Source organism: Protopterus annectens, chromosome 1.part0, assembly GCF_019279795.1.
Source record: "Protopterus annectens isolate FY-2018-M chromosome 1.part0, PAN1.0, whole genome shotgun sequence".
NCBI classification, from domain to species: Eukaryota; Metazoa; Chordata; order Ceratodontiformes; family Protopteridae; genus Protopterus; species Protopterus annectens.
Window position 1 is genome coordinate 498,091,554 of NC_056725.1, and position 23,266 is coordinate 498,114,819.

At 39.1% G+C, this 23,266-nt stretch overlaps 1 protein-coding gene across 1 annotated transcript in view; it reads left to right on the forward strand.

Annotated features, from left to right (window-relative positions):
- LOC122793068 overlaps nucleotides 1-23,266 on the forward strand; it is a 970,692-nt gene that overhangs the window by 879,022 nt on the left and 68,404 nt on the right. The window contains exon 32 of the mRNA XM_044060776.1: nucleotides 12,091-12,231. Coding sequence (XP_043916711.1) covers nucleotides 12,091-12,231 — 141 coding nt within the window. The remainder of the gene's footprint in view (nucleotides 1-12,090; nucleotides 12,232-23,266) is intronic.

Below are 23,266 nucleotides of genomic sequence, written 5' to 3' on the forward strand. Positions count from 1 at the left end.
ACTGGGCATCAAAAGACAGTTCATTGCCAACAGGTACAATATGGGATCAGTTTTCAAGGGGGATGTTGTCGATGTGATAGTTGCAAGTGGATATGATTATACATTTCTTGGCATCTAGTTTCAGTCCATGAATTTGATAACAACTATTTGCTTGTGATATTCCCTCTTCTATGATCCTGGTGCCCTCTGGAGGAATTTATGATGGCACCAAGATTGCAATCATAAGCAAATTGTTCAACCATTAGCGTTGACTTCCCAAGAAGTAAATGCCAAAGAGAAGTGGCTGAAGGATTGAACCCTGGGGCACTCCACTAGGGAGAGATCTTTTGGAGGAGGTACAGCCTCCAACCCTTACATCCTGTGGTCTATTTGTGAGCCAATTTCCTATACAAAGAGTTCCACAGGTTAGCATTTAGCTGGTAGAGTTTATCTACAATACCTGAGTGTGTAGGATTGTGTTGAACTCCTTTTTGAGTTCCAGATACACAGAGTGCAGTGACTGGCCTTAAACTATTGCCTTGGTGATTTTTTTAAGAAGTTGACCAGATTAAGTAGGCAGAACCTGCTCTTGATGAATCTGAAATGGGTTGGGTTAAGAGGCGGTAGGTTACCTATATCCTTATTTATTAGATCTAGATCCTTTCCATAGCCGTAGGGAGTAAAGTTTGGAAGTTGATAGGGCTATCACTGCTTTTTAATAAAGTACTGCAGCTGAGCTGATGTATTTTATTTAGTATTTCTCACTAATAATAGCTTCAGTAGCCACAGAGATGCATGGAATAGAGAGCAGTAATAGCCAGGCTTGACTTGTATAAGTTGCAAATACTTAGATTGGGTAAAGTTGTTATTTATTCCAAAACCTCCCTTGTATGGAAACAATGTCATACCCTCTCATGTTTTTGTTTCTTTGAGGAGACTAACCACATCTTCTTTAGTTGAGTGACCCAAAAAACTCCTCGGTTCCACCAGTTTGTCTGATTTGCTTCACTTAAAGTATGGACTTCTAAGTTGTTCTAAAGACTAAAACTTTGAGAGGGCAACACATTTAACTTGTCCTGTCTTTGAAAGTTATTTATTTAATTAGTAATTTATTTACTTACTTGCTTATTTATATTTGAATGTTTGTTTGTTTAACAGTGATAGTAGACTGATCCATAAGTAATAATTTCAGCCGCAGCCTAGGAATTACAAAAAAATAATAATAATATTAGGACAGCACTTAGATACAAAATGAAAAAATTCAGATACTACAATTTAATGTAATAAATTGTGACATTGCAGGGGTCATTATCTTACATTTAGATTGCCCATAGAAGAGGGGAGGGGAGAGGAGGTAATTGGGGGTAAGTATGCAGAAGAAAGGATGGCACTAGTGCAATAATGTTTTAGGTATTTCCTCCCATTCAAAGGTACAAGGTTTGATAATGACCTCTGAACAATATCTGTGTGGATTCTGTATGTTCTTATGTCTCTGAGGGGTTCCTCCTACCTCCCAAGAAGCAAGGTGGTTATTCCCACTTCAGATTCACTCATAAATTGAATGAAGTCGTAGGCAGCAGTGCAGATCCTAGATGGTGCCTGTTGAAGGAAAAGTTGTATAGACCTACTGCTTTAGGCATCAACGTTGGTGCACAGGAGAACATGGATCACAGACTGCATGCCATGTCAGAGCTGGTCACCTAACAGTGTAAAAAAATCCACTTTCAATGATTTGGTCACACTGAGGAATGTTTCCAGAAATAGACAAGGGTATATGCAGATGATAAAATGTGTTGGCGATCCGGCCTACTCTGACATATATCAGGCACCCATGGTAATGGTGAGATTGGGGTCTATATGCTTCTGTTAGCAAGTGTGTGCCTATCATAAAGCCCAGCATTCCAGTACAGAGTCTGCATGCTCTCCCTGTGTGTCTGTGGGGTTCTTCCCACCTCCCAAAAACATGATGAGTGTTTCTACCTAAACCTCACCCAAGAATGGAGTTTCTGAGCAGCAGCATAGACTCTAGGTGGAGCCTATAGTGGGAAAAGCTGTAAAGACCAACTACTTTGGACATCAAACCATGTTGCACAGCATCCTCAATACAGGAGAACACAGAACACAGACTGCATGCCAATATCAGGGCTAGCCACTTGATGATGTAAAAATTGACTCTTGGTAATTTAGACATGTTAACTAATGTCACCAAAAATGGATGTGAGTATTTGCTGGTGATAAATGGGTTGAGGCATATTGTGACCTAAACCAAGGATCCATGCTAATGGCGGGAAGGGTGTATGCGCCCCTTTTGACCAGTTCATGTCCACCATAAAGCCCAGCAATCCAGATGGTGTTCAGCTGTCCATCTTGGGTTACTTGGGATTAGCTTTGTTCAGCAAAAGCTATATATAAAAAAACAATAAACCTGCCAAACATAAACTAAGAATTGTTGCACTCAAAATAGGTTCATTGATAGGATGCAGACTAGAACTGGATGATATGATGGTGAGGAGGAGGCTGGACATCCAATGTACCCAGGAGATAAGATGGAAGGACAGTACAGCAAAGCCACTCAGCTTGGAATCCAGAGTCTACTACTAAGGAGGGGGAACAGATTAGAAATGGTGCATGTTGAGGGAGGGTCTTCAGAACTCCCATCAGAGACATGTGACCAGAATTAGTGACTGACTGAGCAATCAGACTCCAGTGTAAGGATAGGGCACTATTCATAATCTCAGCCTATGATCCACAACAGGGTTGTCATAGTGAAAAAAAAGAGTACATTTAGACAGCAGCTGCAGGACCTACTAGATAAAGCAGGACAACATGAATTGGTGTTAGTAATGGGTGACCTCGGACAGACAGAACAAGATATGAGGATTGTCTTGGTCAACATGGGTGGGGAAATTGGCTTGATGGTGGCTAACACATGGTTCAGAAAGCAAAGCAGTTACAAGCTCACATACAAGAGTGGTCAACATGCAAATCAGGTGTACTTCTGCCTATTAAGGAAAGGGCATTGGGGTATAATCAATGATTGGAAAGTTATCCCCAGTGAAACAATCATTCCACAACATAAATCACTGATTTCCACAGTCAGCTTCAAGCAGTAGTCAAATAAAGCTCTAAAGTCAACAATGACTAGGCTGAAAACCTGGAAGTTGACTGGAGAGGAAGCACAAGAATTTAAGGAATTAAATCTGGCTAACAAAGAAGTTACAGTAATAAATATAAAGTCCTTCCCCTGCATAAAGGAGGATCCTTCCACAGACCCAGGCAATTACAGACCCATAAGTCTGACCAGCCTCATATACAAAGCCATTGAAAGACTTATCATGGAACTAATAAATAAAGACATAAGGAACCTCCAAAGACTTGACCCACCTCAGTTTGGATTTGTCAAGAGCAGGTCATGCTTACTCAACCTGGTAGATTTTTTTTAAAAGGTAGCTGAAGCAAAAGATGAAGGCAAAACAGTACACACTATATACCATGACTTGCTAAAGCTTTTGACACAATTCCCCATTTAGGCATAGCAGAAAATCTAAATAAACTGGGAATAAACCCCTATGTCACCCACTGGATTGCTAGCTGGCTCACAGATAGGATACAGATAAGCAAAACTGGCGAAGTTACCTCCACAAAAAGACCAGTCACCAGTGGAATCCTCAGGGTTCTGTGCTGGGATCTCACCTTTGTGGCATCTACTTGTCTGAACCAAAAGCCATTACCAACAGGCTCTGGCTGATTTAGTTTGCAGATGACTTCAAGCAGACATTGAATCCCCAAATGACTTCCTACAGGAATCTTTGTCTCAAATAAATAACTGGTGCCATAATCATGGACCAAAACTAAATGCCAAAAAAATGCATTATTATATCCTTTAGGATGTCATCTACCCCAAGGAATTACTGCATTGACAATACTCCTCCAAGAGCTGACCCAGCTGTTTGCAATTTTGGAATTTATGTGGACAGTGACATAACTTTTGACCAACATTTTTATTCTTGTATGAAAGTCTTTTATATTGCACAGCTTATAAACAAAGAGATTGTGTATAGATCTAAGGATTTCATTGTCCATTTTACCCAGCCCTTATTAAACCACTCATTTAATATAATTACCCCTTTGGCTTGCATCTGTCCAGGCACATACAACAGCTGTAATGCCCTCAGAGATAACTTACTAAAAGGATATAAGGCCTAAAAAATATGTCCTACGTGGACCAACTCAAAGCTGTGTAACTATATTTAGTATCTTACAGACTGCTCACAGGTGACCTGTATCTGGCATTCAAGGCATCCTCTGAATATTACTGATGGATTTACTGCACATCGACAAGTCAAATGGCATCAGAAATACTTGGTCATGGGATCTAAACCTCTTCGGCAACATCAACAGAATGGTTTGGAGAGACAGGCATATCTCTCACAGGATATTGCTGCTATGGAACAGACACCCCATCCACACAAAACAAAGTTCATCTCTGTCTATATTGAAGAGTAATTTAGATCTATGGATGGGAAACAGAAAATTTACCTTAGGACTGCCCTCTGTACTACTAATAGACAGAAGCAACTCCTAAATGTTTTATCTCATGTATGGGTCCTCTCAAATTATGTATGGTATGATGCCATTTCATCTTATTAGAGGTAACCTAGGGGAAATGAAGTCCAGGCAAACAACATTCTCAAGTGAGGCCACAACAGATATGATCAGGATATTGGGTGAGAGAAGGAAGCAATGAATCCTGCTGGACAGAAAAGTGTACCCAGATGTCTGGTGACTAAGCATTCTAGTGCCAGTGTACAAGAACAAAGGGGCATTCACAGCTGTGTGCAGTACAGAAGTATCAATATCCCATCACACTGCATCTGGAGAGACTGATTGATAAATGAGTATGCAAAGCAGTAGAAAGCAAGATGGGAGATGAGCAGTTTGGATTCAGATCAGGATGCAGCATGACTGACCTGATATTTTTGGTGAATCAGACAACTGAGAAAAAGAGATGAGGAAAGAGTCCAACTGGTCAATCCTAGACTTGGAGAAAACATATGACAAGGTCCCAAGAAAGCTGATTTGGGCAGTCTTGCTGTGGTTCGAAGTCCCAGAAAAATTGGTAAAGTTAGAGCAAGCTATGTACAAAGACCCAATGAACAGTGGTTAGACTCACACAGGGTTCCCAGCAGGAGTGAGCGTACACCAGGGTTCAGCTCGGAACCCACTTCTGATGGACTGCATCAGCAAACAGGCCAGAAGTGACAGATCAGAAAAGTTGTATCCAGACAATATGTCACTACATGCAGACTCTGCTCAAGAACTTCACCAAAGGATAGACGAATGGAATGCAAACCTGAAGGCACATGGCATGAAACTGAGTGCAGATAAGACAGTTGCAATGGCAGCAAATAGGGGAATTCAGAAGAAGCTGAAAACTGAGATAGAAGGGAAAATAGTAGAACAGGAAGGGGTGGTTAAGGAGAAGGGAAGTCTTAATGAAGGGGTCAAAGCTAAAATCAGAAGGCCTGCAGCCATCTGGCACAGAATGTCAGGGGTAGTGTATGACAAGAAAATGCCACAGAAGCTGAAAAGCAAGGTGTACAAAACAGTGGTACAACCATTTCTATGTATAATACAGACGCCTGGGCAATAAAGCCAGAGCAGGAAGCTAGAGATGATGGAGATGAAATGCCTGAGACTGATGGTAGGATTTATATTCGAGGCTGGAATAAGAAAGAAGGACATCAGAGCAGAAGCCAAAGTATCTCCAATTGCAGAGAAAGTCAGACAGAACAGATTACAGTAGTTTGGGCACATGGGCAGAAAAGCAGAAAACAATCTGGTGAAGAAATCTGAGACAGACAGAAAGAAGGCAAGAGGAACTAAGGGCATCCAGCAAAGAGATGGATGGATTATGTGAGACAAAATCTAAGATGTCTGGCATGACTGTTGGAGAAAGTAGGAGAATGGCAGTGAGTCTAGAGAGTGAGAGAGCGAGAGAGAGAGAGAGACAGAGAGAGAGAGACAGAGAGAGACAGAGACAGAGAGAGAGAGAGAGAGACCAACAGAGAGAGAGAGAGAGAGACCAACAGAGAGAGAGAGAGACAGAGAGAGTGAGAGAGCGAGAGAGAGAGAGAGAGAGAGAAAGAGACAGAGAGACAGAGAGAGAGAGAGAGAGAGAGACAGAGAGAGACAGAGACAGAGAGAGAGAGAGAGAGAGACCAACAGAGAGAGAGACCGATAGAGAGAGAGAGAGAGAGACCGAGAGAGAGAGACAGAGAGAGAGAGACAGAGACAGAGAGAGAGAGAGTCAGACAGAGAGAGACAGAGACAGAGAGAGAGAGAGAGAGAGACCAACAGAGAGAGAGAGAGACCGATAGAGAGAGAGAGAGAGAGAGAGACCGATAGAGAGAGAGACAGAGAGAGAGAGACAGAGACAGAGAGAGAGAGAGACCGACAGAGAGAGAGAGAGAGACCGATAGAGAGAGAGACTGACAGAGAGAGAGACAGATAGAGAGAGAGAGAGAGAGACAGAGAGAGAGAGAGTCATGGTGACAGTTGACACAACACCCTGACTGTATGCAGAAAATGGGGAAAAAGGGAGTTGATAATGATGTGTTGTAGCCCCATTTCATTTGGTTTGCTGTCCTCCACTGCCAGTGACCATTCAATCTGCTTCTTAGAATGTTCCCCCTCCAAACTAAGAAGACTTTCAGTAGTGGGGCCGTCATCCTTGCGGATCTCTGAATAAGACAAATGTGGGTACAGCTACTAAGCTGTGATACATCTAAGCCTACAATCATGAAAGACTGCTCACAAACATCATAAACTGACTGGATACAGAAGCAAAAATGCAGAACTTCATTCTCCTTCAGTCTCACAGCCTGAGCAAGACACTTGCCAGGAAATAAAATCAACCACGTCTCAGTTCCACTCCTCGACTGTAACATCTACATCTTAGATGATTTGTATGTGTCCTGCTAGGCTTCTGACTGGCTTCCACAGCAGACATAGACAATTCATACATATGCTAGAAGCAGGTCACCTGATGTAATGATTGCGTTAAAGTTGTAGCACCAACAACATGCAACAATCGTCTCCTTAAACTTCATGCAAACTTTAGAAAATGTAGATCCTTATTCCTCAGTTTACATTGTTTGCAATGACGCCACAATAGTGGGACTATCATACAACTGGCCTTAACATACTCAGAATACATAACGCCAATGGAATACATTAATCTGTGAGCGAGCATGGAAAGCTAGCTATGAATATGCCAATATTTATGATCTTAAATATTACCTTATAAAGACAGATAAAGGAACAAAAGCATTATTCCAGTCCAGCTTGCTGCCACTTTCACTCTCATATATTGCATTTGCTGAATGAGCTGAGGTAGTCATGTATTAGTTAAAGGGTAGTGCTGGCCACCCAAGTCTCCTGTATAACAGATATACTCAATAATGCAACTGTCTGAAATCTCAGATTAACCTGCACAGATATATAAAGTAATATCTTACAGTCCCAAGGTCCAGTACTGATTTCAAGTCAAAAGTTTCACTAGATACAAGTTCCACAAAGAAACATAATGCAGTTGGGTACATTGGCCTGCCATACTATATCACTGCTTCAACTCTTCTGCTGTCTCCAAAGTTTCTGTATATTAACTCTCCAAATGTTCTCTGCCATTAGGTGACTGACTTTTTTTAAGACTGGATTAGTCCTTGTCTCCCATTGAGTGGAGGAGCTGTTCTGTAGTTTACCTGCACGTTGGATGATAGCAGATCTTGCCCTCCCAGAACATCCTCATGTTAGTTCAGCATCTGCAGAGCCCTATGTTACTTTAATGGTTTTGCCCATAAACATATAAGGGTAGTGAATGCAGGATTTGACTTGCTGCTTCTTTAAGCAGACTTAATGGGTCAAAAGCATGCCCCCCATCACTATCAGTAATTGTTGCTCACTGAGATTTTCCATCCTTATAATATCATTGGACAACTAGCCAGATTGTTATAAAATATTTTCTCTTTGTGTCTAAAGTACAGTAATCTCATGATAGAAAGGTGTACTTGCCCTGTGCTGCCACACCAGGGACAATGAGTTGGATCTGTGTGGCCTTTCTATTTGAATACAAGTTGGTTACAAATGAGCTGATGCATATTCTTTCCTTCATTTTCCTCTGACACTCCAGATGTTCTTAACTTAGAACCACTCCATTTGCTTTCTGTATTGTGTACCTTTTGTAGGATTGATGAGATTGTAGTTCTATTCCCTTATTATCCCTTTGCAGCTGCAATTTCCTACTCTACATCGTTAATTATCCACTCATGTCTGACTAGAAATCCTTTTCTCGCTCTTACCGCTTGCTCTCTCAGAGCAAAGGATGCGAAGTCCTAGACGTATTTCAATAGTCATGCATTGTCTGATCTTGGCAAAGAAGCCAGCACAAGGAATGTCTTCTATTTCAAGAATTACAGAGATACAGATTTGTTTAAATCTTTAAAATATATTTTGGGGAAGCATTTTATGTATCATTTTTACTCTCCAGCTTCAGATCATTGGAACATTAAGCTCAATACTTGAGGTGAAAGGTGAACCAGAGGTTTTTTTATACCTGTTCTAAATCAAATGTTGGAATGTCTGGCCTGCTCCTTAGACTAAATGCTCCCACTTGTGATGATCAACAGAAGTGCTGTTTTTTTTTTTTTTAATTTTTATTTTTGCCAGCAGTTTGTATCTGGATAACATCAGCACCTTAAATACCATTGCATGCATTTTTTTTATTCCAAAGCACGATTTTAGGTTCTCTGTGAAAAGATAGTTCTAATACTTGACACTTTTTATCATGTTTCTGTCTTCTCTATGTATTTTCATTTATGGATGCTCCTCACCTTACAGATAACAGTAAAGATGCTGCCTACCCATCTCCACTCCCTTACACTTTTGGCATCAGAGTTTTCTTACTGTCTCAGCTACTGCCTTCAAATGTAAACATCAGCTTTATTCTCAGTAACATTTATTTGCCGATGCAGCATCACATCTTGGTTACTTCCATTTGGCCAATGTCCTTAATGCTCCTGTTGTAGCAGAACCATAACAGGTTCCTTTCTGTTCTAGCATAGTTTTGTATTGGTCCTTCCAAACATACAGTCACCTGTTGAAAAAGTTCCTTCATTCCTTTGCTTTCTGAGTGTACATAGCTGATCTTTTCACACTGAACAAGGAGACTGTACGTGTGCAAGTGCATGAGGTGTGTGTGTGTGTGTGTGTGTGCGTGTGTGCGTGTGTGTGTGTGTGTGTGTGTGTGTGTGTGTGTGCGTGTGCGTGTGTGTGTGTGTGTGTGTGTGTGTGTGTGTGTGTGCGCGTGTGTATGCGTGTGTGCGTGTGTGCGTGTGTGTGTGCGTGTGTGCGTCTGTATGTGTGTGTGTGTGTGTGTGTGTACGCGTGTGTGTGCGTGTGTGCGTGTGCGTGTGCGTGTGCGTGTGTGTGTGTGTGTGCGTATGCGTGTGTGTGTGTGCGTATGCATGTGTGTGTGTGTGCGTGTGTGCGTGTGCGTGTGTGTGTGCGTGTGTGTGTGTGTGTGTGTGTGTGTGTGTGTGTGTGTGTGTGTGTGTGTGTGTGTGTGTGTGTGTGTGTGTGTGTGTGTGTGTGTGTGTGTGTGTGTGTGTGTGTGTGTGTGTGTGTGTGTGTGTGTTTCTGTGTGCTTGTGTGAGAGCTATGCATGTAGAAGAATGGATCAGTGTGTCAGTGAGCATGACTGAGTGGAAGGTTGATGTTGAGTTTTTATCTATTATAGTTATCTATTTATTCTTTGTCTTCTTGAGATTCTTGTGAATTCAAATTCTTTCAGACTTGCTTATCTCTGCTTTGTGGTGTTAAAACCTGATTCTATTTTCTGTACAGTTGCTACATCCTTTTTTGTTATATTATCTTATTTACTTTAAATGTTTTGCATTTGCCAGGCTGTTTAAGAATCTGCAAATGAAGCACATAACATGATGATTATGAAACTTTTTTCTTATATAGTTAGTTAATAGTCAGATAATATTTGCATAATCTACTGTTTACAAAATATTTGCAGGTCATTATCATTTAAATTACTTTTGATCTAGGTACTTAAACTTCTACAGCACCAGAGTGTATTTGGTCTGCAGAACATGAATGCAGCGTGTAGAATTACCATGTTAATATAAATGTAAATGAGCCATACTTACTTCAGTACATAGTTGACTTAAGTATGGCTGAAGTGTTCATTAAAATGCTGGACTGTAGTTAATTGCACTGTGAGACCTTCTGCCTTTTCTCCTTGCTTTTCAAACTCCACCATTACTATGGTGAGATCTTGGGCAAGGACGCGTTAGCCATACATGTAGGTTTAAAAAGACCAACTGGATGACAGCTCTGGGTGAAACAACGGAAGCGCTCACCAAAGTCTAGCCCCATTCTAGGTCAGTACCTATTTCTGTAGACAGTACTGCTGACCATGGGACTGTAAAAGCCAACTGGTTGGTAAATTATTCCAGCAGTACAGTGAATAAGTGAATGGGATCCTGTAACATAAATTAGCTGTTGTGAACAGGTGTCATATGATTCTACTGCACTAAACTAAACAGGTAAACGAGAGAGAGATGGGAAGGGAGGGAAGATTTCAAATACTTTGCACTTAACAATACTGAAGTAATGGGAAATTGGTGAAACAAACCTGAGAAACATATTAGCGGAGTGATTACAGAATAACATTTTAGCGTCAGTGTGTATGGCCTAATGAGATGTCAGAAGATGCCAGTAGTGGAGATGTGGCTGTAGAATGAAGTAGCCCTTAAAAGGAATATCCATAAGGAGAACAGCAATGAAATAACTTAAAAAATTGGCTGAAAAACAATTGGAAGAAAATGACGTTAAACAGAGGGTCTCAGCAAAGTGGTTGTGCAAGAGGTGTCAGAGTTAACAAGTCAATAACAGAGAAAATAGTTCAAAAAGCTGATTACAGGACATTATGTGTGTGTGTGTGTGTGTGTGTGTGTGTGTGTGTGTGTGTGTGTGTGTGTGTGTGTGTGTGTGTGTGTGTGTGTGAGTGTGTGTCTGTGCCTGTGTCTGTCTAGGGAGTTAAGATAATATTGTCCATAATGTTTAATGACCTCAGTCTTTGTATAATTAATCCATACATCTAAACCAGGTACAATTTTACAAAAAACAACAATAGGGTACTCAATAAAAAAGCCAATGATGACTCACCAAGTTCCTTTTATTGGTTCTTTACTGTGCTTAGCAATCATCAAAGACTATTAACTAAGGAGCAAAGGGCATCCATTATGCACAGATGCAGCATAAAGACTATACATCAATATTTATGTCAGCAAAAATAAGAGCAGCATTTAACACTCCTGAGAATAAGAAAAATAAAAGTTAACATGAATGGTGGAAGGTATTACAGATTATGAGCTGCAAAGCACACATACACTGGTCACATTAAACAGCAGTCCTACTTTGAAGAATTATAAAATGTTTTCAGTAAGTAAATGTAGAGTAAGAATGTATTTATTTGTTAATTGGGTAAACCCACTAACCACCAGCCTCTTTTCATGGGTGACACAGGTGGGAGCACTGTCTGGTTAAGTGACTTGCTTAGTCACACAGTAGGCATACAGAGGCTGAAGGAATTAAACTCTGAACTATAGGGTGAAGCTTGTCAGCAGTTCTGAAGGTAGAGTATTGGTTGTTCAAATCATGGAATTCAATTAAAGGGAAATAATATGTATTTATAAATGGTGGTCGGTAATAAAATGTGTTTTCTGCCTCCAAACAGATTAATTTTTGGTTCTGAATTCAAAGCCGTGGGATACAGTTTATTGTGTACACCTTTGATGCTTGCAGACCTATTTTATTTAACATGATAAACATAAAATGGATTCTCAACTGAAATAAAATAGAAGCTGACAAGAAATGATAGAAGTTTGAATGAGATGCTAAGCATATCTGAAAGGAATAAAATATTCTAGATAACAGTCTCAGAGAAGCCATGGTGTACAAGATGACAATTAACAATCTATGTTTTTATGTATGTATGAATTTAATTGTATTTATTGATTTATTTTCTCTTTTGATTGTTAGGTGAAAAGAACAGCTCTGAGTGTAGTGATAAAAAGTACCAGCAGCTGGAGTGGGATCTAGATATTCCAGTATCTTATGAGGATCGTGATGAGGACACAGGATTAATTACAAACAAGAAGCGGTCTCATTCATTTACCTCAGGTAATGTGTGACGTGTATGGACTTACAGCTGATTCATAGGACAACAGAAATGTGTATCCCTGACATAGTCTGTACACAAAGCATGCACACTTTATACACTTTACAAGCAAGAAGTAAAATATGCAATCACTGGGGGTATTTACAGTCTGCATTTGCTATCCATGCACCATAAATTGTGTGGTAATAAATGCAGCCTGAGCTGTTTCTTATGACAGAATATGCCCTCGCATGTAAGTACACATGAAATGTGTGTATATGTATATATATATATATACACATATACATAAAATACCTGTATCATGGATATATTGAGCAGGCAAACAGATGATATATTATGGATGATATAAGAATGTTATATTAAATAATGCAGGCTTCTGCTACTGGCTCTGCATTTGTTTGTGCAATCAAACTGAACCAGAGTTTTTTCTAAGGGAAGGAAGATGGTGACCAGTGACACAGCATTTTGGCCACTCCAGTTAGTTACAAACATTGAAGAGGTGGTAGTTTGTAGGTAGCAGTGGATACTGGGGGTCTGAAAAGAATATATGAAGTGATCCAATGTGTAAAAACTGGAATGATTTCTCAAGTGGCTATATGAAACTGATATTGCTAATAACAAAATAATCCAGGGATAAAGCATGCCTGATGATTCTAACTTTTCCAGTTGATGTATCAGGGCTATGCAGACAGCAGAATGGTAGAGTGGACAGGAAAACCTAGCACTGAAGTAAGGATGGAAGAAGATAATTAGGTCACAGTACAAATACTCACTAATGCCTTAGTTAGGTCACTGTGTCCAGATCTGAGAACTGTATCAGTATGTAGATAAGATGACCTGAAGCCATTCAATGAAAAGCAGAAGCACTGCACATGTCTTGTACCAAACATGGTGAAGCTAAGCATGTTTGTCCTATACGAATTGTCAAACAAATTCAATAATGGAAACTTTCTCAATGACATAACACACACAGAACGTTGGGTGTCATCTGCTTTAACAAAATGGAACCAGCTGATTTGCTCTCATGAGGGAAGGATGGAGGGAGGATCATACTAAGATTTTGCAAGGTGGCATTTCTTCATGGATATATAGCTGGAGACACACAATGATTCCTGGCAGTGCTAGAAAAGGCTAAATGCTACAGAAGAATTTAAAGATATTTGTCACAACCAAACAGCAAAAACCAACTTTGCAATATAAAAGGTGAACCAGAAGATCTGTCTGTGCTTGCTAATATTGTTACTCGCCTGAAACCTTGGCAAATCAGATGGATATGGCTTTTACTTCCCACCAGTTTCTGTCCATCCATGATTATATAGGATGGATGCCATTCCCACAGATTCTGTATGATAGGTATATGTGTATTATATACATGGCATTCATGAAGGAGAACATGCAGACAGTTAGCTCAGTATGTTACAGTCAGCAGACACACTATCTGGTTAGGCTTAATAACCACTTCCCATTTAATATCTATCTATCTGTCTATCTATCTATCTATCTATCTATCTATCTATCTATCTATCTATCTATCTATCTATCTATCTATCTCTCTGTCTATCTATCTATCTATCTATCTATCTATCTATCTATCTATCTATCTATCTGTCTATCTATCTATCTATCTAGCTGTCTATCTATCTATCTATCTATCTATCTATCTATCTATGTATCTATCTATCCATCTATTTATCTATCTATCCATCCATCCATCCATCAATCTATCTATCTATCTATCTATCTATCTATCTATCTATCTATCTATCTATCTATCTCTCTATCCATCCATCCATCAATCTATCTATCTATCTATCTATCTATCTATATATCTATAATTTATCTATCCATCTATCTATCATTTATCTATCCATCTATCTACCTACTTATTTATCTACCTATCGTCATCTATACAGCATGCTTTTTCTATTTGATTTGCTTTCAGTTATGAATTGTATTTATAAGCATTCTATTTTTGGAACTGCTTTAATGTGATGCCTTCTGTGTATAATGAAATTAAAAACAGTGTGCGGGCTGTTTGCTTTTCAGATGTAGACAAGCATTTTGCCTTTACTGCACCTTTAATGTGATGTTATTCATTCCAATGCAAAATTAACCCGTATAGCAATGTGCCAGCTCTTGGGTCATTGCATGTGAAAATCCACCGAGAAAGCTGTTTATTTTGCTGTGAAAACAGTTTAGTTTTGATTCAATAAATGTGTTTGTTTCATGGGTTCATAAATTCATAGGCACGTACTAGGCTAGCTGCCCATGAAGGCCATTTTAAGACTAGTCAGTTTCTCTTTTTATGCTCAAATTAATGTATCCCATTTAGTTAGAGATTGGTCTTACCCATCCCATGGTTGATAATTATATATTATCCATGAGGAGAATAAGTGGGATCATACCATAGGTAATTTGAGGGGACACATGCATGGGACAAAGCATTTATGGCTTTATAATAGCTCTCATCATCTCTCCATCTGTCATGACCACCTATTCATACTTCCTCCCTACACATCACACCAAACCTATTTCATGACACCACTTCCCTTTACTTCAAACATAAGGTGATTAATTTCAGTTCAACTCAAACTAAAACAAAATTAAGTGAAAAAATACCATTAAACAAGCATCAGTAATTCCCCAATATACTAAAATCCTTGTAGGAGGAGACATTCACCCTAAACCTGGCCTCACCTATCACAAGAAACATCATGACAATTCTCTTCCACGCACTGCTCTAACCCTGTAATGGTCAACCCCCAACTCGGGTAATCTAAATTTTGCTGCCATAAATGTTAGAAGATAAGAATTAAAATTGCTGAACTACATGCCAGGATTACCCAAAATAAGTCTGATATTCTTGCTGTAACTGAAACTTGGTTTAAACCCAGCATAAACAACTCTGAAATTACATCATCTGTATTGACAGTATACAGAGGAAAGGTGGTGTATTGGTTTAATATGTTCCAACGTCTACTACATTTCTCCTTACAGTATACTGTACCAATGCCAAAATTTAATTTAGCAGAGGTTCTTATTACTTTCCTAAAAATAAACAATTATAAACAAATATGCATTAATGTTTTTTACATCCCTCCTAACAACAATACAGCTATACTAGAACATATTCTACATTGGATATCCATAACAATTCCACAATAAATAATACTACTATATGATGTGGATGTCAATTGGTTGGTCATAAACTCTAACTTACCTACAGCTAGCATGAACTTATTTGGTTTTACACAACTAATTAGTGGTCCCATACATTATAACAAGATATCCAATTCCCCATTAGGCTGGAAACCTAGCAAATACACCACCTCAGGTACAAAGTCTGGCAGTGATCATCTCCCAGTCTATACAACCAGACATCTCACATATCCACTTAAACAGCACGCTTTATAAAACAATATACAACTTTCCTAAGTTTAACCTGGAAATGTTCATTACTAACCAATCAACTATTAACTGAAACTTCCTAAAAATCCTTCCCTTAGATGATGTAAATGAATTCAATAAAACTTTCCTGAATATCCAAAAGAGCATTGCACTTCCTTGAGGGAAGAGACTAAAAAATAATGCAGTTTGGCTATCCAAAAAGATAGAATGCTAATGCAGGATAGAAAAGAAACATGGAACGAATGGCAAAATTAAAACACCACAAAATCATGAAAACTTTAGAATGCTTCACAGTTGTATTAAAGAGCAAATTAACAATGACAAAATACTATACTGTAATCACTTTCAGAATAATAGTAGACACAACCCTAAAAAATTCTGCACAACCATTAAAGGAATCTTGCATCCCAGTCATAAATTCAGCTCTAACCCCCCTCCCAATAACTCTTCACTCGAAACTTCACTACAGTTCAACTCTTATTTCATAGATAGCATGGAATCTATAACCAATGATTCCCCAACATCTAACCCTAACCCTGCTCAGCAGCCACATATCATCACATACACATACACTATCACCTTCAAACCTGTGCCTGCATCCTGTATAAAGCTGCTCTTAAATAAACTCAAACCATGCTCTACCTCAGCTGATGACCTTCCAACTGAGTACCTTAAAATAGCAGCCAATAGCATTGCCTACTCTCTATCAATCCTTATATATAGACCAATCCAGGACTCCCACATTCCCCCCCTCTCTGAAAAAAATCCCTCAACACAAAGAAGGAAATTAACAGACAATCTTATCATCCCTCTCCAAAATATTTGATAAATATATTCAAAAACAATTGCAACTATCTCCTGCTGGAAGAACTTCTATCTCTTCACAGAACATGGCTTCAATCCTTTGCTTAGTACTAGCACTGCCCTTCTAACCTATATAGATACCGTCAGTAAAGCTAGAGATAATGGCAAGCTAGTCTCCTCCTTATTACTAGACTTGTCTAAAGCCTTCGACACAGTTTGTCACAGCAAACTTTTACTTCAAATGTCCCCATTAGGTCTATCTCAGACCACCAGTTTATGGTTCAAAGCATACAAATGGCACGCCACCTTCTCCCGATACAGCCCAGTCACCACCAGTGTACCATAAGGCTCTATCTTTGGTCCCCTCCTCTTTAACATTCTCGCCAACACCCTCTACACATCTGTACAACAGGCCTCCATAATACAGTACACAGATGACTCCAGTTATTTGAACATCTGACAACATGGCACACCTCCAGAAAAATGATCTGGAAGTTTTAACAACAACTGAAAAATGGCTTTATAATTCACAAGTCATGCTCAACCCCAAAAAAACAAACTAATACTTATCCCCAAATCCATCTTGCATGAAAAAATAACATTTAAAGTCCTCTCTCTTGATAATACAACCAATAAAGTAACACCTCTTAGCAAATTAGTACAGATGATGGTGGATGAAAACCTTAAATTCAATCTGCATATACAAAACTGCATAAGAAAAATTAATCAAAAACTAGGGATGCTTTATAGAGCCAAACACTTTCCCACTGACACAACAAAAGCTGCACTTGCTACTACTTATCTTCTCCCCACACTTTGTTATGGTGCTCCCATCCTTATTAACCTCCAGGCGTCAGAAAAATCAAAACCTAAACAATGCTATAAAAAAGGTACTAAATTTGCAGCACATACCGTTTTCATAACCCACCATTATATAGTACTAAAAAACCTAAATAGGGTAGAACTGCCCCATTAACTAACATGTACACAGCTTCTTACCACCTATAAAGTTATCCAGAATCTGTCTGCTTGTCCAGCACTAAATAGCATTCTATACAACTATGTTCCCAGTCAGTCATTACAATCCAATCACCAAAAATTCCTGTCTGTCCACAAACCTATCAAATCTGCTGAGCATTGTCTCTACTCATGTGATGACACTAAAGCCTGGAACTCCTTACCTGTATCCATTAGGTCAATACACTCCCTCCCATCCTTCAAAACCATTCTGAAAGATGTCCTAGCAAAAAGCTGGCCCTGTTCTTGCTCAATACCTGGATAAATTATATTCTTAAATGTGAAGAAATACCTGTGCATACCTTATATCTCCTTACTTCTCTTCTTTACTCACCTCCTTACCTCTTTCAATTTCTTTCTCATGGCGTTCTCTCTAAATATGCCATAAGTCTGTTTTTCTCTCACTTGGTATTCAATTCCTGTTTGTATTATACTAACTTACCTTTAATTTCATGATAAACTGACTAAAATTTCTCTATTAAATCATCATCATCTAAATTGTATCTATTCTTAACCAATGTATTCATATTTTGTCTAATTTACTTTTTGTATTATTTTTGAACACAGTAAAATTATTGTTCTTAAAATCTTTTGTAATACTTTGGAGCTTTTTTCCCTGGGCCTCTGCTGAAAATGGGCTCCTACCCAGTCAAACTTTCCTGGCAAATCAAATGTCAATAAATAAATAAAATTAGGAGCTGACTCTGTCCATTAGTAGTACAGGGGGCAGTCCTGAGGTAACTGTTCTGTTGCCCCTCCATAGATTCGTGTTGAGCTTGAAGATAGGCATGGATGATCTTTGTTTCATGCGGATGGGGAGTCTGTTCCAGAGCAACAGTATCCTCTCAGGGAGCTATACCTGTCCCTCCAAACCATTGGTGATATTGCAGAAGAGGTTTAGATCCCTAGACAGGGTATTTCTGATGCTATTTGACTTCCTGATGTGCAGTAAATCCATCAGAGCTGGGTCAGATAATATGTGTATGCCAGACACAAGTCACCTCTTAGCAGTGTGGAGGATACCGTGTCTAGTGACAAAGCTTTGATTTGGTCCATGTAAGACATGTTGATTAGGCCTTGTATCCTTTTAGTACAGTATCTCTGTGGATGTTCCAGTTATTGCACATGTCTGGAAAGACACATGCCAAAGGGGGCATTATATTCAATGATTGGCCTAATAATTGCTAAGTAAGGGAGGACAATGGCACCCTCATATCTAGGCACAATCCCTTTGTTTTTAAGTTGTGCAGTATGGAAGGACTTTCTTACAACAATGGACACATGTTGGTCAAAAGTTAGGTCACTGTCTACATTTGTTCCAAAATCCTGAACAACTAGGTCAGCTCTCAGGGTCGTATTGTTAATGTGGTGGTTCCCTGGTTTAGATGATAGATAGTTTGGTTCTTTTGCACAGTCAGTGAAGTTTGTTACTGTCTTCAAGAGGTGAAGTTTCGTGTTGTTGGTAGTGTACATTACACAATGACAATGGAGAAAGTTATGTGCACTTTCCTGTAGTCATCCAGTTCAATCTTTGAAAAAGTTGCCCGACTCAAGATTTTAATACTGCTTTATAAAATGGACAAAGAAAAGTGGCAAGCTATATTATTGATTATATGTGCATAAAACCAGTTCCATGCACTGATTTTTAAGTACAGGCTTTGTGCTGACTGCAAAAACATTTAAACCAGGGATCCTTCAAAATCTTTGAATGTAAACGGCAGCATGATTCTCTTATAGACTGAAATGTCTTCACATACACACACACACACACACACACACACACACACACACACACACACACACACACACACACACACACACACACTCTTGTGAGCATGCATACACATGCGCAAGTACTAAATCCTAGCTCCATACCTCCTCTCATATAACATCAACTTAAAAAGCAGAGTGTACCTAGCACTACACCAGAGCTGTAAGTGTTAGGAATACCTGCTACTCTGTTATCAGGTAAACACACATTCCTGTAAGCGAATGTCTTTACCTTTTCCTGGTTTATTCCAATGATTGCTGCACCTGCAGTGTAGATGCTGAAGTTTTCTGGAGTTGGCCACCTCCTCGGTGTCAACTAAGTACTAGAAATAATAATACACACAGGGAGGTAAAAGTTTGTCATGCATGCATTACCTAAATGTATGGCAAGTGGTAGCAGCCCCCTGGCACACAAAGATAAAGCCCTTACTGTATCCCTGATGATCCTTGTTTGATTAGCGGCATGGGCATTGGAAGGGGTACAGGGGGAGGATGGGAGTGAATGGGTGATACTGGCTTATTGATCGGGGGGGGCAGCATAGCTCACTGCAATAAGCAGTGTACAAACCTGGCCAGCTCTGTGCTGTGTAAGTCATGAGCCAATAAGTCAGAAGGTTAAGCATAACTGCAAACATGCATGTACCTCCTGAGGACAGTAATCATGGAGCTGGCAAGGTTGCCATGAAAATATAGGAAGTTAGGGCATGCTCCCCAGTAGCATTATGACACTACATCAGTATTCTTGATCTCGTCACTTATGCAAGACTTTTGTTGGGTTGAGGCCAGGTGTGGCCAAGACAAGTCCAACAAACACAGTGAATGAAGAAAGGAACCAATGGGGGGAAAAATATGGGAGAAGGAGACATGCAGTGTGACAATGTTTCCAAAGTACAGTCTGAGTACCTAACAAAACTAGATATGAACCATTCCCATATATGGAGGGGATGAATCATAAAAAATAATGACTGCATGATACTCTGCTGACCCATCTGAAAACCCCAGCGCCTGCAGTATAACTCCACCTGTATGCTGCTACTGGTACTGCAGGGTAATAATGGGCTTTCCATCCTGTACTGACTGCACAGCTAGTATTGGTGTGCAGGTGGCAAGCACTACCTATGCTAAGAAAGCCCATTTAGTTAAATCAGCAGCACTGTTATGCTGGCATTTTTCTTGGTCATTCAGCCCTCATGTAAAAGTTCAGAGTTTTTCAGCTTCTAAGCTTCACAATTGTTTTAGAATCAGGTATAGGTCTTTGTGATGCATAATAAGCCTACATCACTTAAAGAATCATGGATTCCTCTGTAGGATCAGGTGGCATGCTGTAGTGTAGCTAGGCTGGGCAAAATGGTCACCACCCCACGGGCATAGTGTTAGAGGTGCATTCATTAGATACTGATTCTTCTTCAGGCTTATTGCATTTGTGGTCAGAACTGAAGCACTTCTTTGGTGATCTATGTATCGCATAAACTCTAGCAGCTTCTTGCTACAGTTTAAAAGTAAATATAGATTTTTTGTTGTTGTTTTTTTTATTTTCCAGAGAACTGAAGAACTTTTCCTTGTTTGGACAGTAGCAAATGATTGCTACAAATGTAGCCAGCAGTTACTACAGTTTAAAAGAAGGAAAAGTTTTGTTTTTTAATACTTCAGGACTGAAACACTTTAGCAGTCCATATGGAAATTGTAGCAGTTACCAGACTGCCAGACTGGGGGATGGCATCAGATGCCAGCATAGTTAGCTGCATTTCTGGTGCTATGTAAATACTTAGGGTAGCACACTTCCCCTAGTGTAAATTCTTTTCAAATCAAAACATCATTATTCTCAAAGATTTTCTGTCCTGGACTACCCATAATATATCTCATGAAACTATCGTTCTTGGGGACACTAACATTCATTGGCAAACTTTAAATTTCAAACTCCTCTGACAATAGCATTAATCTGTATAAGTTCACACAGCTTGTTACAAACCCTGCTCAAGTGCAAAACTACCAATCAGAATCCACCTTGGACTGGATCCTAGTTTCAGATCCACACAAATACTCCAATACTAGTACCCTCCCAGACATTTTAAGTGACCAGTCACCTGCTTTTACATGTAGAGCCCCCACTCAAGTTCCCAAACACCATTCTTACAGAACATCTAGAAACTTAACCAATTTCTCCCAAACATCTTTCATCAACTCCCTAAAAGCCCAAAACTGGTACCCACTTAAATATTACCCCTATAAGAAGCTGTAAATTATTTTAATAAGGTCTTTCCTGACACCCTAAATACTATAGTCCCTATTCTATATAAAACAACAAAACATAATTGTGCTCTATGGCTTGCAAAACAAGCTAAACAAATTCTTCTGTCCGGAGACTGAGTGTGGAAAAAATGGCGCAAAAACAAAAACCAAGAAAATGAAATTATCTTTAAACAACTCCGTACTACAACAAAGAAATGAATAAAAAATGACAAAAAAACAATTTTGCACAACTATCCAGTCAACCCCCCCGCCCAAAAAAATCTGTCTCCTCACCTTTTCCTGATAAAAGCCAACAACAAATAGCTCATATCTTCAACTCTCACTTTATTGATAGCATCCTTAAACTTGTAACAGAGCCTCCTCCATCAAGAAATAACTGCCCTAACAATAAGACTAATACATCATGTCACTATCAGGAGAAACCCAACTTGGGCTTCTCACTCTATAAAGATAATACCAACAACCTCCCAGAATCACTTACATTCTCCTTAAAACCAGTACCCACCTTTCAAATATCTAAACTATTAACTAAACTGAAACCATGTTCCCTCTCTGCCTCCCCTCTGAATAACTGAAAGTTAGTGTAGAGGCAATAGCCTACCCTATTAGCATTCTAATTAACAAATCCATATCTGAATCCACAGTCCCTGAAATCTGGAAGAAATCCATAATAATCCCACTTCATAAAGGTGGTAATAGCATTGATGTAACTAATTATCAACCAATCTCCATTCTGTCTCACCTTTATCTAAAATACTAGAAAAGTGTATGAACATCCAACTACTAAAACACCTCACTGACAATAATCTACTCACCCCCACCCATAGCTTTCACCCTTCAGATACTACAACTACAGCCTTACTTTCCTTTACTGACACTGTGAACACAGCTCTGGATGCTGGTCTCTTAATAACAGTAGTATTACTAGAACTATCCAAAGCTTCCAACACAGTGTCACACATTAAACTGCAATAAAAACTGGCAACACTAGGATGTTCTAATCAAACCCTTACTTGGTTTAACAATTACGTAGATAATTGATAATCTGTGAGATGGCAAAACAATTAATCTGTCTACCTAGTCAATAACACTGGAGTTCCCCAGACCTTTGATTTTCAATGCATTTATAAATAATCTCCACACAGTCTCCTTTCAGAGCTCTCTCATCCAACATGCAGACAATTCTATCATCATATCTTCTTCTAGCAATTTCCAAGACCTCCAAAAAATAACACAAAATACATTATCAGCAATTAAGACTTGGATAAATGAAGAATAATTACTTCTAAATCCCCAAAAATCTACATTACTAGTCTTCTCATCCAAACCACCCCAACCAGATGTTATTTTCTCTCTAAACGAGACTGAAATAGAAATGGTGAATATTGCAAAATTACTAGGCATTACTATAGATGATAAACTTTCCTTTGAAAAACATATACTTAATACAATAAAAAATGATTGTAAATTGGGCATACTTGATAGACACAAATTTTATTTAAACATTCCCACAAGAACAAAACTGGCAAATACTCTCCTACTTCATTCCCTCCTTTACGGCTCCCCCATTTTTATAAACCTTCACACACTCCTAAGCAGCAAACTACAATCATGCTATTATAAGATTGCTAAGTTTGCCTGTGGCCTTTCAAATTCCACACACTATTGCCAAGCCATCAAGACATTGAAATAGCTTGTGTTCCCCCATTACCTTTAGTACACTCAACTCATTATTGCTCATAAACTATTTCCATATTTATATATATTTATATAGTTCCCAGGGAACTG